This window comes from Pyrus communis, chromosome 10, assembly GCF_041283825.1.
Source record: "Pyrus communis isolate YQ-2024b chromosome 10, ASM4128382v1, whole genome shotgun sequence".
Taxonomy (NCBI): Eukaryota; Viridiplantae; Streptophyta; class Magnoliopsida; order Rosales; family Rosaceae; genus Pyrus; species Pyrus communis.
The window spans coordinates 3,954,052-3,971,227 of record NC_142574.1 but is presented as its reverse complement, the minus strand read 5'-3'; the positions used below and the strand labels follow the sequence as shown (position 1 = coordinate 3,971,227).

General features: G+C 37.9%; 3 protein-coding genes across 4 annotated transcripts; 1 reads left to right on the top strand and 2 right to left on the bottom strand.

Moving 5' to 3' along the window:
- Positions 1-2,323: 2,323 nt before the first annotated feature.
- On the top strand, positions 2,324-6,949 carry LOC137729020 (putative membrane protein At4g09580). Of its 2 annotated transcripts, XM_088677738.1 has the most exons (5): positions 2,354-2,972; positions 4,002-4,272; positions 4,352-4,522; positions 5,257-5,281; positions 6,501-6,949. In XM_088677738.1, exons 1-5 carry the CDS (start codon positions 2,716-2,718, stop codon positions 6,545-6,547), a joined length of 771 nt encoding a protein of 256 aa, XP_088533864.1. In that variant the 5' UTR covers positions 2,354-2,715; the 3' UTR covers positions 6,548-6,949. The 2 variants fall into 2 exon arrangements, with proteins under 2 accessions (XP_068323939.1, XP_088533864.1); XM_068467838.2 differs by lacking the exon at positions 5,257-5,281 and having other exon boundaries at positions 2,324-2,972.
- Positions 6,950-7,426: 477 nt separating this feature from the next.
- Positions 7,427-11,538, bottom strand: LOC137727817 (calcium-dependent protein kinase 11). Its single transcript, XM_068466650.2, has 7 exons — positions 10,752-11,538; positions 9,858-10,001; positions 9,592-9,744; positions 9,365-9,480; positions 8,276-8,443; positions 7,913-8,137; positions 7,427-7,831 (listed from the first exon to the last, which is right to left on the bottom strand). The coding sequence occupies exons 1-7, from the start codon at positions 11,293-11,295 to the stop codon at positions 7,679-7,681; spliced, it is 1,503 nt and encodes a 500-aa protein (XP_068322751.2). The 5' UTR covers positions 11,296-11,538; the 3' UTR covers positions 7,427-7,678.
- Positions 11,539-13,447: 1,909 nt separating this feature from the next.
- On the bottom strand, positions 13,448-17,169 carry LOC137729212 (subtilisin-like protease SBT3.11). The gene is made up of 3 exons (XM_068468074.2): positions 15,749-17,169; positions 15,546-15,643; positions 13,448-13,676 (listed from the first exon to the last, which is right to left on the bottom strand). Exons 1-3 carry the CDS (start codon positions 15,955-15,957, stop codon positions 13,603-13,605), a joined length of 381 nt encoding a protein of 126 aa, XP_068324175.1. The 5' UTR covers positions 15,958-17,169; the 3' UTR covers positions 13,448-13,602.
- Positions 17,170-17,176: the final 7 nt, after the last annotated feature.

Here is a 17,176-nt window from a genome sequence, read left to right as displayed (position 1 = left end):
AAGTTGAGGCAGCTTGATGTCAAAAATGCGTTTTTGCATGGCTTTCTTGAGGAGGAAGTGTATATGTCTCAACCTCAGGGTTTTGTTGATTCTGATCATCCTGAATATGTGTGCAAGCTGCAACGGTCTCTCTATGGCCTAAAACAAGCTCCCCGAGCTTGGAATGCTCGGTTTACTTCCTTCTTAGTTTCTCTGGGTTTTCAAGCTTCCTATGCCGATCCTTCTCTCTTTGTCAAGTTTGATGGTCTTATATGGTGGTATTATTGTTATACGTGGATGATATTATACTTACTGGTGATCATGATACTACTGTTCACTCTGTGCTTCACCGCTTGACTAAGGAATTTGCTATGACAGACTTGGGTCTCCTTCATTATTTTCTCGGTCTGCAAATTGAGTATTGTCCACAGGGGTTGTTTGTCCATCAGTCTAAATATATACAAGACTTGCTGCAGAAAACTGATATGGTTCAGTGCAAGCCTTGCATTACTCCCTGTCATCCCAACCAAAAATTACTTAATCATGGCAGTTCGTTATATTCTGATCCCACCCACTACAGGAGCATTGTTGGAGCTTTACAATACCTCACCTTCACTCGCCCTGACATTGCATACTCTGTTAATCAGGTTTGTCAGTTCATGCATACACCATTGGAGTCTCATTTTGGTGCTGTCAAACGGATTTTGCGCTATCTCCGAGGCATTATGGATTGGGGAGTCTGTTTTCGGCCTGGAGATTTAGACCTTCGCGCCTACACAGATGCCGATTGGGCGGGTGATCCAAATGATCGGCGTTCTACAACCGGTTTCGTCGTGTTTCTTGGTTCCAATCCCATTTCGTGGAGCTCTAAGAAACAACACACAGTCAGTCGCTCTTCTACTGAAGCCGAATATCGGGCTATGGCCACTACCACTGCTGAGATTATATGGATCCAACAATTGCTCAAGGACTTGCATATTTCGAGTTCTGTTCCTCCTTTGTTACATTGTGATAATATCTCAGCTATGGCGTTGGCCACTAATCCGGTTCTTCACTCCAAAGCTAAGCATATCGAGGTGGACTGTCACTTTGTTAGAGAACGGGTTCAACAAGGCATTATTTCTCTTCAGTTTGTCTCCTCTACTGATCAGTATGCAGATATCCTGACCAAGGGCTTGTGCTCTCCTTCCTTCACTCATCATTGTTCCAACCTTATGCTTGGGACTTCCCAACATAAGCTTGAGGGGGAATGTTAGAATATAAGGATATTTGTAGATTATAATCTGAGTTATGTAGAGGGTGCCAGCTGTCATTATATTAGTGGCTGTTGATCATTTGTCTTAAGGTTGTTGTGAGAGCGTGTTAGTATAAATAATAGAAATGCATTGTATTGTTTAACTTAACAGAAATAAGAAATACAGTTTCAATATTCTCTCTCTCTCTAAAAGCTCTCGATAGTTATCTCTGTCTACCTCCATAGCCAAGCTTTGCTATTTCTAGCTATGTTGACATACTTGAGTTTTATTCAAGCATTTTGTTGAACACCTTTCGTGCAGGTTGATAGGGGCGATTTCCTACTCTTCATAGGGTTATCCAACGACCGGAGGGGCGTCCTCCTTGATCTTATGTGACTTTGTCACTACAAGCACCAATCATATTATTTCATAAACAAATCTTCTGTCAAGAAGCTGTGTGCAATATTTTGCTCGTGAGGAGGATCTGTTGTGTGTGTTGTGTTCATCTAAAAAAAGAGCAAGGGAAGAATGGGGTGCTACAAGGAGAAAAATACATGAAGAGACAAGTGTAGTAAGTGTCTGTCTCGTTGAGTCTTGTAAAAATCCTTATTTAGTAGTGAATTCTTTAATTGGTTGTGTGCTCGTGGATTTTTCCTAATGAGTGGAACTTTTTCACCTAAAAGAAATATCTTGTTCGTCACTGTTACAAAATAGGATTGAAATACGATTTCAATTCTATCATGTTTGGATTTAAATATGGATGGTTATTTGTTGGATTTGGATTCCTCGATCCATCTGCGATTTTAGAAAGACTACCAAGGAAGATTGACGCCATATGATTTTAGTTAAACGACCATGACTTTTTTTTCCCTCTTGCACTCATCTTTTTTTTTTTTTAAATAAATAAATAAATCATTACGATCTCTATAATCATCAAATTTATCATTCACAAAAATCTACTTTAACTAGTGACGACAAATATAACCAAAACAAACAAGTGGCAAACTGTCTCTACTTTATGGTCTTTAAATTTTAAAATTTGTACAATAAATAGATACAAATATCAAAATTTAAAATTATGAACGTGAAAATTAGGAAAAACAGTGTTTAATATATTACACAACCTCCTTTTTTTTTATATATTTTCGGTTCATAGTCCTTTCGTCTCTCTTTTTTCATTCGCTTTCCATCTTTCTTGTTCCTTTTTCCACATAAATTGAATCTGATTGTTACGCACCAACAAAAGGGTATTGAATCTCAATTTTCACACCCAAAACCGAAACCAAATTCAATTCCCAAATTTGAATCCAAGTATTTGATCCAACAACATATGTCTCTCTCAGATTTTGAATCTTTGATCGATGTGGGTCGCATTCTAAAAACCACACTTTGAAGCTTCGACCTTGACAACGAAACCAAGGACGCAAATTTGTCGATGAATGAGTGTTACTATTGAAGTGGGCCCTCATCATCTTCGTGTCGGTGCTGGTGCAATCCGTACATGGCGGCTCCGAGAAATCTGGCGGGGGACGCGGGGAGGCTGCCGAGGGACGAGGAGAATGCCAAGGAGGATGATTGGTCCACCGGCAAGAAGCTCAAGTCCGAAAGGTTTCCGCTTTCGCGGTGGGAGCTCGCGGCGGCTCTCGCCGTTGTCTTGGTCTTCTCTACCGGCCTCTCCTGCGTCTACTTGACCATGCCCGCCGCCGAGTACGGTAAACTCAAGCTGCCCCGCACCATTGTCGATCTTCGCCTTCTCAAGTACGTCCCTTTCGCGATTCAATCAATTTCAAATTTGGATTTGTTGTTCAAATTTTTCGAATACATTATATTGTAGTTGTGTTGTTGAAGGGTTATTGAGATTTTGTTTGCACTAATTTGATGATTGCGGAAAATTTTATTATCTGAGTTGCTTTTTTTTTTTTTTTTCTTTCTCTTTCTCTGATTTGCATAAGAGGTCCGATATTTGTTCAAACATGGCGTTTAATTTGCGGTTTCTCCAAAGATATTGTCAGAAGTGTTGGGTTGATTTGAAATTCGAATAAAAATTATGAAACAAGTAGAAATCCTACGTCGATAGGGCTTCTTTTTAGTCACTACACCTTCGAATTCACCTTTGCAAGGTATTGCATATTGTTTCATAGGCGTATTTGAAGACTTTGGTAGAATGAGAATGTAGAAGGAACTTGTGTAACGTTTAGACTGCATTTGCATCTGAGACTTGATAGAAAGAATATATCTGTAGCCAGCTTTCAGATGGTAACAAATAGGCATCCACCCCCACCACTCTCTCCCCTTTTTCTCGGCGTGTATAAAAAGGGAAAATCTGTTCTTCAATCTTTGGCAATATGGAAGCCTGAGAAGAATCTCAAAGTCAATATTAGAACAAACTCGCCTTTCTTTCCATTCATAGAGAACCTATAATTGACCATGAGAACACATCTCCAAAATGTTTGTCTCAGTTACTAAGACCATACCTCATGACTTAAGTTTTCAACAATCGGAGGAAAACTGAAGGTAACTCGTTCATTTCAAACAGTCATTTTCAAATCCAAGAAGTCACTCGGGGATGCACCTGTAAATGGATACCTACATTTCACGTCCCTTTTGCACGTTACACACCACTGAGAGAGACAGATGCAGTTTTGGTCTATGCCTTGGAGTCATGTCATGTTTTCACTTTTGGCTGTCTATTTATCCAGTTCTGTGGCCTTTATGGTCCCATTTAACATTAGTCACTTCCCCTGAATGCTTGTTCTGATTTTTAATATTTTTTATAATCTTCTGCAGAGACAATCTGGCAACTTATGCCAATGATTATCCAGCACAATTTATTCTGGGTTACTGCTCTACTTACATCTTCATGCAGACTTTTATGATTCCTGGGACAATTTTTATGTCATTGTTAGCTGGAGCTCTTTTTGGTGTAATCAGAGGCCTTATTTTGGTTGTCTGCAACGCTACAGCTGGAGCGTCATCTTGCTTCTTTTTGTCTAAGTTAATTGGAAGGCCTTTTGTTAGTTGGTTTTGGCCAGAAAAGTTGAGATTTTTTCAGGCAGAGGTACTTCTTATTACTTCGTTAAAATTGATCATTCTGCTACCATCTTCCACTACTTTAACCTTAACTTTTGTGCATCCAGATTGCAAAGCGTAGGGAAAAGCTGCTAAATTACATGCTTTTTCTTAGGATAACTCCAACCTTGCCGAACCTTTTCATCAACTTGGCATCTCCAATTGTTGATATACCGTTTCATATTTTCTTTCTGGCGACTTTTATTGGACTTATTCCAGCATCTTATATCACAGTCAGAGTAAGTTCTTTCTACTAATTAAATGCCAACTTTATTTTCTGTAAAATAAATGGAACTTTCTCATCTTACTATTTTGTGGTTAGTTATTGTCTTCTATATATTCCTGTTTTGGTGTTTGCATATGGTGCTCGCTATACTTTTTAATAACAAATTTGTTAAACAGTCCACACTGCTTAGATTAGCTCTGGGCAGCATTTTACTTCATTGTTTTGTTATGCTTTTGGAGGTTTTGGACTTTAAGGCCTTGAAGTATGCCGTATTTAGAGGTGGTAATCCATAAGCATTGATGCTGTGGTGGGGGTTGTCAGAGAAGCATGGTTCAATTAGGTTATTATTTGTTGGTCACGTTTTCAAACATTTTTTTTTTTTTTTTTTTTTTGTCAAAAGCATGTCTTGGGTAATTTGGTTGGTCAGAAATAGAAGAACTTGAGTGGAGTTTGGCTGTGGCGGGTATGTGCTATGTATTATTGCTTTCTTGGGTAATGACATGAGCTTAACTTCCTTGTGGTGTGTGTACTATGGTTTCTTGCTTTCTCCAACCTTTAGAGATTTTGCATGTTCTGTAATTTTATTAGATTGGGGAGCTGCTGTAGGATAGTTATTAGAGTTGTATTGCAATGTTAGAGGTGTGTTTTTGGATTTTGTTCTAGGGTTGTATCGTATAGTGGGTGGACCTCTGGTTCACTAAGTTTTTCATCTCAATTTTAAGTCTTTAATAAAATTCCATTTCTCAGATATGTAGAGTCTGGAAAACACAAGGTAACACCAGTGGATTGCAGAAACTTAGTGGATATGTGTTTTGTTGTCTTATCTTCAATCTGAAGTGTAATTGGCGGTTGCATGAGATATTTAAATTGTAAGGGTCTTCAGCCAACTGCTGGCAAAGGTAGCCTGCTGGGAGGCCAGGCGATTGAGCCAAAGAAGAAGTCGACCAACTATGTTAGTTGACTTCCATCCAGAAAACCTTCTGGTTTTGGTTCTTCTCTTTTGACAATGTGTCTAGTCAAGATCCCATTTACTTGGAGTCCCATACTCCTAGGGTCCAAGAGTGAACTAATTTTGGTCAGAGTACTTAGACTGCGGTAAACTCTAGTATTAGCATGTTCTTGGCATAATTCGATATTATAATCAAATTTGGTCGAGGCCTTCAAGCTCTTCTATGAATACCTAAATCTAGAACAAAGTCTCATGAAATTTGCAAATTTTTGAATGTTAGTTTTTGGTTGAAATAGTTCTATACCTCGTAGTGTCAAATTTGTCTTTTTACAATGCAATAAATCATAAAGAAATCAAATTGATTATTATTACAGTAAATATAAAGTAATTAGAAAAAATATATATTTTGAGGATGAATTAAGGGGTCTCGGTAAGGCTGTCATTGTCAAGCTTCCCGTGCTGTGTATAGGTGCAGAAGGACTTTCTATGTTTGATGATTGATTTGCCCATGTGAGATAGGCCATGATAATTAAAGCTTTCTTAGTTAGATTGCAGGTATAGAATTTAATAACTGCACTAGCAATATTACTAAGAATTGCGTTCTTACATGCATTTTACGCATTGTCCCTGTCCAAATAAAAATACGACAGATTAAATTGATTTTCATCATGTTAACTTGCGTACCGTGTTGTATGGCCACTTTATTTCTTGCACTTATTAATAATATTAAAAATATAAAATAGAGCTCCGTTGCACATAGAGAAGGCATCACGATTGTGACCAAAATAATCAAGATACACATAAACGGAACATCTGATCCCATTGGTTTAAAGTATAGTTGACATCTTTATTTAGTTTCTCTGAAGACCTTTTATTCCCAGAATTCATCTCACTTTATTGCAGGGGCCATTCTTTAACTGTTTGCTTACATCTGAACATCTTAGACCTTCTGAAGTCTGTTTTTCAACTTTACATATGACAGTTTCTTTTCTTGAAATGTTTTCATCGTAGGCGTTAATACCTGCTGATTTTGTTTTGCTAGGCTGGCCTTGCTCTGGGGGATCTCAATTCAGTCAAGGATCTCTATGACTTTAAAACTTTGTTTGTGCTTTTCCTCATTGGCTCTTTGATTATATTTCCAACCGTTTTGAAGAGGAAGCGAATCTACGAATGAAAGTTCTGGTGGTGAGGAACCCCCATTCCGTGCTTCTGTCCAAAAGGCGACTTGTGTAGTCTCAACGCTAAGTAGTGCAAATGTTACAAAATGGCGAAGCTTAAGTATTTCGGTACCAAAGGGGAGTGTCTGTTTTTCAATATAGGCTTCTCAAAGCATTCTTTACTAGGTAATGTATTATTACGGAGTTCAAATGATGTTCCGGAAGCTGCTGTGCAATATTGTTTATGAATTTATCATTGCTTTGGGCTCATGTAACATTGATAGTCCTTGTAAAATAACAGAGTATTCAGAAAGTTGTGGAGCTATATTTTTTTTCCGATGGCGTTTGCCCTTTCGTTTTTGTTACTTGGAACCGTTGTAGCTGAGTGGAAGTTTGAAAAAGTGTCGAGTTATATGTTGTAGCTGAGTGCAATGAGGCTCAAAATGGGAATGGAGAAATTTTTGTGTACGGCACACGTATTTGCCAGGATTTCTTTGAATCGTTGGCTAATTATGTCAGATCAAAGAATAGGGTAAAACAACAATGTTATATGTACCACATTTACCGTCGGACATTGTTGTCCTCCTACCCAAGTCACGTATGTAGGAAGGATCGCCAGAGAATGTGGCTCAAATAACAGCACTTTAAGATGAAATAACATTTTCGTTTTCAAAACTCTAGGACAACATCAATCTTCAGAAAATACCAAGGAATGTGGTAGTGAGTCTATTCAAAGAAAGGGGCAGTGAGGTTTCCGGAACCGCAAGGAATGGAAGGGAAATTGGGAGAGAGAGGACAATTGAGTAGGAAATTTACTCGAAAGAAAGAGGAGTACATTCAATCGTTAACTGACATGGCATTTACACATCACATGGTATTCAAATGTTATACGAAAATACAGTATGACTACCATTAGATAACGAAAATACGTTGTTTGTTACAAACGAAAATTAATATGGTCACGGTGAGAGTCAAATGGCTACTCTTCATGCCAAGTTTTCTGTCTTTAGTTCCTTTTAAAAATTGCATGTTTAGAAGAAATTGCAGTTTCTTTGGTACTATCTCATTGTCCGGTAGACGTAGACTGATCTTTTATTCCGAAAGCGTCAGCCAAGTTAAAGTTCAAATTGTTTCTCATGGTTCTGCTCCTCCCAATTCCTCCATCACCCCCCTTCCTCATCATTGCAGCAAACTCCCCATAATCGATACACCCATCCTGCAAAATTTACGTAATTAGGCTTCTGAAACTTCATTAATATTATTTCTAATCGAAATAAAAATGAAAAGAAACGCTTACGTTGTCTTCATCAATCTCTTTGACAATTTCATCCAGATGAACGTCACCTAGACCAAACTCCTTGCAAGCCTGTTGAAGCTCATCGACGGTAATATATCCACTACCATCTTTGTCGAAAAAGGAAAAGGCTGCAATCAAATTCTCCTCTCTTTCCATCTTGTTTAAGTGCAAGGTAGCAGCAAGAAATTCACCGTAGTCTATTGTTCCGCTGTTGTCTATATCAGCCTGCCAACAGTGCCGAAGCAAAAAGATTTTGTGAGGGTCATTCATGTTAATAACGTTGGAGATCTATTAAGATCATAAACAGAAGAATATTGAAAACTTTGCAATATGCAGCCAGTTTATGGGGATCAATCTATTAACTGCTTCCATAAGGGACTTGATTTCAGACTCCATTAGCTCCGAGCCCACTTTTTTCAATCCCTCTTTAAGTTCCTCAAATGTTATTGTCCCGCTGTTATCCGTGTCAATCATTTTGAACAACTCTTTTAATCCACCAATCTCTTCTTCTGACAGTCTTTCTGCTATAACCTGGGCAAAGAAAACAGAACACCGCAGTGATCTAGATTACACCATCACCGAAACAAAAAACTGGTCACAGGAGAAGTAGAAACAAATTGCTGACATAAAGAATAACAGAGGTAGTTGGTCCAATACTAAACGATAACATACATGTGGCTTCTCACTGCTGATTGAGTGAAAACTCAGGTATTCTGGTTAGAACTTTACTTAACCATTACTAATCATATATATAACAAATCAGTGTTGTCTGCCTACTTCACTATGGCCTTACATATTTATCGGTTAGAGAATTAAACAGAAAATGAGAGGTCATCCCCCAGTCTCACATTGCTTTAACCATTATTACAACCGCAAACACTATCACAACATACACCCATCTTGTGAAGTTGATACGAACAATATATGATAACACATGTATTATAAGGAAAGTGATAAGTTTTTTAATTATTCAAAAATGCTATTTCTGCTCAGACCGGCCTTTATATAATACGATGTGCACTGCAAAGAACACTTCTTGATCATTGTCAAACAAAAACTGTATTGGTTGCATAAGATTTCTTTGGTGGAAAAATTGGGTATCCTATAGATGTTTCTACAACTCCAGTTGATGTTGAATGCAGTGTATAAATGGAGTTTTGATCTGGAAACTATAAACTGTGTCTACGTTACAGTAACCCAATGTTTTTCAGGTGAAATGAAATCCCAAGTCCATCCCATATCATGTTACTACCATTTTAAAAATACTTGTTACAGAAGTTATTATATTATTTGTTATCTTAAACTTATGATGCCTTGACAGAGAATGAATTGTAACTCTCACATTGGGTGATAAATGAATTTAACAATTGACTGCAAGTTTACTGTGGAAAATGTATTAGAATGATAGATATATAAAAAGATGATATATGGTAAGACATTAATAAGACATACTCGAAGAGCCATCTTCTTAAGCTTATTCATTGCTGAGAACTGCTTGAGGCGGGACAAAACCGCAGAATCTAGTGGTTTATCAGGGGCAACTCTGTCGTCCACAATCCAGGGGTGACCTGAAAAGATCCATTTTAGATTTCAACACAGCTACCATTTGGATATAACCTTATCTATGCAACAATCTCATAAAAATTTATCAGCACAGCAGTAGGTATTAAACCACTCACATAGGACTTCATGGGCGGATATTCTTTTCTTTGGGTTCCTCTCAAGCATCTTACACATGAGATCTTTCGCACTTTTGGAAATATTAGGCCAAGGCTCAGATTCAAAATCGATTTTGCCATGTAAAATCTGTCTGAAGATCCCTGCTTCAGTTTCTGTAGATACATATTGAAACATTAAACAGCTCACGATACAACAAAAGAACCAAACATGTTAATAAAGGCCAAGCCTCACTGATAAGGGTTTATTAACTGTTGAGGGTCGGTACCTGCCCAAAAAGGAGGAACCCCGCTTAAGAGGATGTAAAGTATCACACCAGCACTCCATACATCCGCTTCAGGTCCATAAATCTTGTTCAACACCTCAGGTGCAACATAATAGGGACTCCCAACGACGTCCTGGAAAACTTGTCCTGGAACAAGAAAAGGTATAGCAGAGCACATAACCAACCATCTTTATGCATGACAAAAACGCTGTTCAAGCTTCAACGGGGAGGAAGAGAAAAACACAAGGGAGAGCCGCATTTGATACAGGATAGTGATGGCGTCAATTGTATACTGGCTTGGAAACCAAAAAGAAAAAAAGCATTGTTCTGGCAAAGCAATGCATTTGGAATTATGTTTATGCAGACGGATTGTCGTGGACATAGAGATTGATGAGTAATTTCGCTCATGGGAATGACCGAATGTATTGGCATACTGAATAAAACGTAGATTCCTTCTTATGATATCAATACCATGACAGATGAGCCATCCATCCCCAACCAAAAGGACGTTAATATTGTTGAATCTATTTTGGACGTTAATATTGTTGAATCTAGTGATGTAATATATAGCATAGAGAAAAAAAAAAAAAGAAAAAAAAAAAGCAATATCCGGGAAATAGCTCCTTCGTCCTCCCTCGTAGGTGGAGCCGCGGAGTTTATGTTTGTTCATCATATACAAGACTAAGTAGAGAAACCTATGTACGTGTAAATCAAGCAACCCTAAAGATTGAGTACACAACAAGGCACAAGAAATTCAATTCAGCAAAATTAAATAGTTGAAGAAATAATCAGAAATATTTTGAAAAGCTACAGCAGACCAACATTTCCATTTCCCGGTTTAATAAAAAGAAAGAAAGAACCAAGTAAAAGTGGATCGGATAGGAAAGGAAGCTGAACCTGGTTTGTAGAAGACGGACAAGCCGAAATCGGTGGCTTTGAGCGTGGCGTCATCCGAAGGCGTGTCGAACAAGAAATTCTCGGGCTTGAGATCGCGGTGCATGACGCCGAGGGAGTGGCAGCCCTCCACCACCCCGACGATGGTCTTGATGAGCTTGGCCGCCTCCCTCTCGCTGTAATGCCCCTTGCGGACGATCCTATCAAAGAGCTCCCCGCCGGCGCAGAGCTCCATGACGAGGTGCACGAAGACGGAGTCCTCGTAGGTGCCCTTGATCTGGACGACGCTGGGGTGCTCGGAGAGGTGGTGCATGATCTGAATCTCCCTCCAGACGTCGTCGTAGTCCTCCTGGCAGAGGAGCTTGCGCTTGGGGATGGACTTGCAGGCGAACTGGGCGCCGGTGGGCTTGTGGGTGCAGAGGTAGGTGGTGCCGAATTGGCCTTGGCCCAATTTCTTGCCCATGAGGTAATGGTCTCTAAGTCGCGGCGTTTCGTACGGCAGTACTGTGTGAAGCTTCCCTGCTTGGGAATGCAATCCTTTCTTCATTCTTTCGATTCGTTTCGATTCGATTCGATTCTCTTCTCCGATAACGATGAATTTCTTCTGATTTTTTTTTTTTTTTACTTGTGATTTGTCCTTTCCATCATCCTCCTCCGCTCTCTGAAACTGTTATTTCTGTTTCTCTCCTCCTTCTCTCTCCCTTTGTGGATTTTGATTGGTAACTATCAGACCCCCTGAATCTGCCTCAATTATTATCTAGTATTTTTTTATTTTGGGCGAAAGTGAGATTGGAGGGAGGGAGAGAGGATGTGAGTTTGTCTGTTTGTGGTGTGACACGTGGACATGGGGTCCTGTAACTGTATTCTGCTTTTAAAGAAATTTTTTATTGTTTCGAGAATATGATGAAAAATTTTATTTTTTAAATTATATTTAATACATAAATTCCACAATTTGTATAAATATCACGTAGCAGTATCTGCTTTGTTGCGCTCGCGCGCGCTCTCCGTCTATCTTCTCATCTCTAGCCGCATACATTCCCTCCACGTCAGCAAATTCATAATTACGACAAAGACGACAAGCAACCTAAATTATTCCCCTTTACTTTCTCACGTGTGTAGTCATGTGGAGACATATGTTATTAACCGCAATAAATCAAAACATGTCTTGCAGGTTTTATGTAACTAAAAACACAATTTTTAGAAGTACTGTTAAAATAACTGAAAATATTTTAGTTGAAAATATTTTTAAAACCAAACATTAGTAAAAATCAAAATGAATCTTGGAAAAGCACCAAGTGTTTTCTGCAAGAAGCACATATCTAGTGTTTCCTGCAAGAAGCACATATCTAATATTTCTTATAAAAAAAAGAAAAATTACTTAAATGCTTTCAAAGTTCAAAATTACTTTCATCAAAAATATTTATAGTCATTTTAAAAATATTTCTAAACGAATCATAAGTTATCTTTGACCATGCGAGCAAAACACAATTTCAGCTCAATGGGTCAAAGCAATCTGGCCGACTTAAGATCGGCGAAAGCTCATAATTATCAAGCACCAAGGCCCAAATCATTTGCCAAACTCTCTGGGTGAAAATATTTTTAACCCATCTGATTCATTCTTTAACCCATTTATATTAAGTACACATGCTTTAAGTTGAATCTCTCGTTTATAAATAACGAGAAACATCAATGGACCGTAATACCAGTAAAAATTACTCTTCTTTTTTAGTAGATTAAAAAAAGGAGTAAATGCAGTTTAGCCTCTTAACTGTCTCAAAATTATGAGTTTACTTCTCAACTAGTTTGCCAATTTACCAATTTTTACGTTCATTCTATTTCTTGTTAAACAATGTTGCATGCCAATCACATGTTCACTTTTTAACGAGCTTTTCAATTTTGACTCACATGCATCGCAGGTTCAAAATCAATTTCTTACTTGTCTATTGTGTGGTTCAAGCCAACCTACCACTCCCAATACATTTTCTATTGTCCAAAATTCTCTTTTGGTCACTAATATTACGCAAATGATATTATTCTCTACTTATAAGTGAAATATCTTAAGTTGGAGCTCTCAGTGATTTCAACACCAAAATACAAAACTACAAATAGCTTATTGTGTAGCTCAAACCCCGCCACCCCCGACATGATTCTCTCTCTATGTGCTTCTTTCCGTTGAATAATGACACATTGGCAAGTCTTCGTGTTGAATGATGACGCCATCACCTAGGCTAAACCTCCTAATACGTAGAGCAACTTAGATGGACTGGCTACCCATGGCGTCGCAGTCCAAACAATATTACGTGTTCCTCTCACTCCACATGACATTGTGTTATTAAAGAACAAGACCCCACCGTGGCGGTGTACCCAGTCCATCTAACTCCATCTCCCAAATCCAATGGTCCATCCTCTCACTATGAGGTGCTTTTCGTTTACTCTTAATTTTTACATCACCTCATCTGAATCCTACCCTACCCACCACGTTGATTGACCCAAAGCCTTCCCAAATTAAACTAAAAACCTATAGCCTGGGCCCGAATGTTTGTCATTCGCAATGCACCCTTACAAGTCATCTTTGGAACATAAGCATAGTCATCCATCTTATATTTCCTAAGGAACCAGACGTATGCTCAAATTACTACATCTGCAACTTAACTAGGAATTAAGTAATCTACGAAAACTATATATACAACATACCATAGTTACATAAGTACGAGCGGCACTCTTAAAACATATATTATCAACCTTATTATGGAAAAAGTAGACAGCATGCCAAGAGTAAACAAGTTTATTGTTTTATACAGCACGGTGGATACTTAAGTTTAAAACATGTTTCTTACTATGGAATTCAGTTCCTCTAATGCAGCTTTCCAGGTCCTGAATGCAGCTGGAGTGTCCTGCTTGGTACAACCTGAAGAACCCCAGGAAGCTCTGCCAATATCGAGTAGACAACAAAACAATGAGTATTTATTTCTATAATCTGAAACTGGCTGGTTTACCGGGCTCATAGCTTGCACAAAAGAAGTATAGCTGTAATTCAACAATCCGGCATCATTGAGAAACTTCGTATAAAATGGATTTTTCTCTTTTGTTTGGCGTTTATTTTTGGAAGAAGAAACGATTAAACTCACTTTCGTAATGCACATGCCTTAAAGTTTTCCTAGCATAAAAAAATGAATTACTCATATCTGTTCTTCATCTGTCATAGCAAATAGATGAAACGCTGAAATTGACCCAAAATGTGAAAAGCGAAACACTTGAGCAATCAATCATGGACGTAATTATCATATAACACCAGTACTTCATATCAATGCCAGCCTAGAGACACAAACAAATGCCATGATACTGGTAATTAATTTACTATATGAAAGATTATGCAACATTTGCCATGCGCTTAATAGTAGTCATACACAACAACAAGAAAAACAATGACAAAAAAAGAAGAAGGAACACAGTGTCAGGCTGTCAGCCATCGGTATTAAGCATGGGCAATTGTATAGCCTAAGTTAAACAAAAGTAATCTATTATAATGTGAATCAACAAGGAAACAGTAGATGTTCTACCACTGGGATACTCATTGGAGCAACAATAGTAGCATAAAAGTTTTTTTTTTTAAATAATTACATCAGGTAACTTTGATTTGTTTAGAAGTTAGAACTGCAAAGACTCTGAATCAACAACAGGATAAGAGAATTACAGAGATTATGCAACCAATGATAAATAGTAAAAACATCATTTGCTATTTTATTTATTTTTGTTTTTCCCACATTTGGGTATGCCAAAAATAGCATATTATGAATTTCAAGGCATGAAACTTGAGAGTGCGTGAGGGACTTTGAAGTTTCATGGAACTCAGGCTAAATTTGTTAGGAATGCACTACAAAAATAAGAGGAGGGCCTTAAAGATGACTAAAGACAACACATTTGAGAGATTGCTCAAATGACTCCTTGAAAGGTGTCTTTTTGAAAGCCCAGTGTTAAATGTCCCTTTAGCGCAATTGTAGTGTTTCAGTAGTAGCTTTGTAGTGTTTAAGTAGTTCACAAGTAATATTCTCGTAGTTCATTTTTAACAAATGAGTCAATGCTCCTTGGGACTTTGATCCAAACATAGGGACAAAGTTCACGTCAAATATGACCTGGTAGTGGGGTAAAACTGAAACTCTAAGGCCTCATTTGGTGTAGACAATTGAATTCGAGTGGATAAGATACTATTCTCAAGAAGAAACCTTATCCATTATAATCCTCGTCAAATGGTAGGATTAGAACTTAGAAGGGAGAAGTTTCCTTCATATCTAATCCCCTCAAAATGAAAATCATTCTCCTCTACCTTCAATATGCCTTGAATTTAGAGGGTTTCCGTTCCAATCCCCTATACCAAATTAGTCCAACGCATTCTGAACATGCCAGAAAGTGATAACAATGAACAAGCAAAGAATAGCCACAATTGGTGAAACAGATGGGATCTGGGGTCCAAAACAAAACTAAGACAAGCCCACAAAGGCCAACCTATATAAATCAGTACACACCTAATTCCCCAATAGAAAGAATCAATACGCTACCGGAAATTTAAAGATCAACTTTACAATTACAGTCGCCTCATGAAGCTTGAAACATTGACATACATCAACATTACAATCGCCTCATAAAGCTTGAAGCAGTCATATTAACCATGTCAAAGAGGAGTACATGGGATCGGATAAATAAATAACATTTGCTAAGAACCAGAAGAATAATCATCATCAACATTATAAAAAACGAGAGAGAGAGAGAGAGAGAGAGAGAGAGAGAGAGAGGACTAACTTGAAATTTGTTCAACCTGCTGAGGAGTGAGCTTAGCAGAGAATCCACTGGCAGCCGTCTTGTAACTGTATACCAGCGCCTCCTTGGCAGCCTCCTCACTGTACGTATATATGTATGTATGCAAATCACAAGTTCACAAAATTCACAAATTCACAAATTCATTTTTCTTTCGTTTTCCCAGGAAACAAACAGAAGAGAGAGACCTGCCGAGGACGGAGGCTAGGGTTCGGATGTGATAGGACTCGGGCTCTTCATTTTCGAGAGGGCGTTCGGTGTAAACGATGTGGACCGCCGTTTCGGAGGAAGCAGCGACGGATTTGGGAGCAGATTGGTCGGCCATGGCGAACACAGAGAAGATGATGAGATTCAGAAGCAAAATTGAAGACAGGAAAGCCTTGGTGATTCTTACCATTCCTTTTTATACAATTCAATCACAATTTCAATTTGTGTTTGTTTGGTAACTCCGTCTCTCTCTTTACTCTTCTGCCCTTGCCTTTGCCTTTGCCTTTGCCTTTTCCTTTTGCCTTTGCCTTTTGCCTCTTAGGCCTGCACTTTGGAATGGCACCTTCTTCCTTATCCTTTCTTTCCTTTACTTTATCTTCTATTTTATTTTCCTTTGTTTTCTATTTTTATTTTCCTTTGTTTTCTATTTTTTTTTTCTTTGGGAGTACCAATATTGAACTGTCCGGAAAATATAAGAATAATATTTGGATACTCAAAAGATGAGTAGGAAGTTCTTAGTCAAAATTGTTTGTTGTTAATTTATAAAACTTCGTATTTATAATTAGAACCATTCATATCGTAAATCATTTTATAAAAATCGTCTTTGCAAAAAATCAATTAAAATTAGGATCATTGAGTTATTGAACTGGGTAAAAACAAATGAACGGGAATAAATAAAAGTATTACGAACTGTCTATGCATTTGCTACAATAAATTGTCTAAACATCCTTTGTTTTAATTCATTTTTCGCAAAGGTGATATTTAGATAATGATTCGTAATATGAACGGTTCTAATCATAAGCACAAAGCTCTGTTATTTGAACACAAAGAATTTTGGGTAAGAGTTTCTTATCATTCTTCAGTAGCAAAGCATTGTTCAAAATATAAGTGCATTAGGCATAGGCGCTTAACATGTCGATTCGAAATATAACTAGGGTAGGAGCTAGTAAACTCTGTCAAATATTTTAGTAGTGTGCCGATTTGGTGTAAATGTCAATAGACGCCTTTAAAGAGTGTCAAATGATCAAGACACCTTTAAAGAATGTCTAATGATCAATAGATGCCCTTAAAGAGTGTCAAAAGGGCAATAATCAACCCTTTTTAAAGAGGGTGTGCATTGCCAAGATTTCTAGCATAGTACTTGATAGTCGTTGAGTTAGGCCTTTCGCTTCATTCCTCACTATGTTGAGGGTTTAAGTTGCCTAAGCAACAAGAGAAAGATGGGATTCAAACCCAACTAGACCATTTCCCCCAAATCATATGAAAAAAAAAAAGTTCACGAGTAACCGTATCTTTCACACCCCTATTACAATTAGTTTTGTTGGTTAGAGCAGTCCTTCCCGGTTTTATACTCAAAAGTTCTATTTGGTATAGTTGAGAATTTAACAAATATAACCCTTCATCCGAAA

What these genes read in the sequence shown, in the direction of transcription:
- LOC137729020 (XM_068467838.2), top strand. Translation starts at nt 2,716, where the DNA reads ATGGCGGCTCCGAGAAATCTGGCGGGGGACGCGGGGAGGCTGCCGAGG. An exon ending in GTCGATCTTCGCCTTCTCAA is followed by an intron (nt 2,973 to 4,001) that starts GTACGTCCCTTT and finishes AATCTTCTGCAG; the next exon opens with AGACAATCTGGCAACTTATG. An exon ending in CATCTTATATCACAGTCAGA is followed by an intron (nt 4,523 to 6,500) that starts GTAAGTTCTTTC and finishes TTGTTTTGCTAG; the next exon opens with GCTGGCCTTGCTCTGGGGGA.
- LOC137727817 (XM_068466650.2), bottom strand. Translation starts at nt 11,295, where the DNA reads ATGAAGAAAGGATTGCATTCCCAAGCAGGGAAGCTTCACACAGTACTG. An exon ending in ATCCGCCCATGAAGTCCTAT is followed by an intron (nt 9,481 to 9,591) that starts GTGAGTGGTTTA and finishes GGATCTTTTCAG; the next exon opens with GTCACCCCTGGATTGTGGAC. An exon ending in TCAAGTCCCTTATGGAAGCA is followed by an intron (nt 8,138 to 8,275) that starts GTTAATAGATTG and finishes CACTGTTGGCAG; the next exon opens with GCTGATATAGACAACAGCGG.
- LOC137729212 (XM_068468074.2), bottom strand. Translation starts at nt 15,957, where the DNA reads ATGGTAAGAATCACCAAGGCTTTCCTGTCTTCAATTTTGCTTCTGAAT. An exon ending in CTAGCCTCCGTCCTCGGCAG is followed by an intron (nt 15,644 to 15,748) that starts GTCTCTCTCTTC and finishes ATATACGTACAG; the next exon opens with TGAGGAGGCTGCCAAGGAGG. An exon ending in GCAGGTTGAACAAATTTCAA is followed by an intron (nt 13,677 to 15,545) that starts GTTAGTCCTCTC and finishes CGATATTGGCAG; the next exon opens with AGCTTCCTGGGGTTCTTCAG.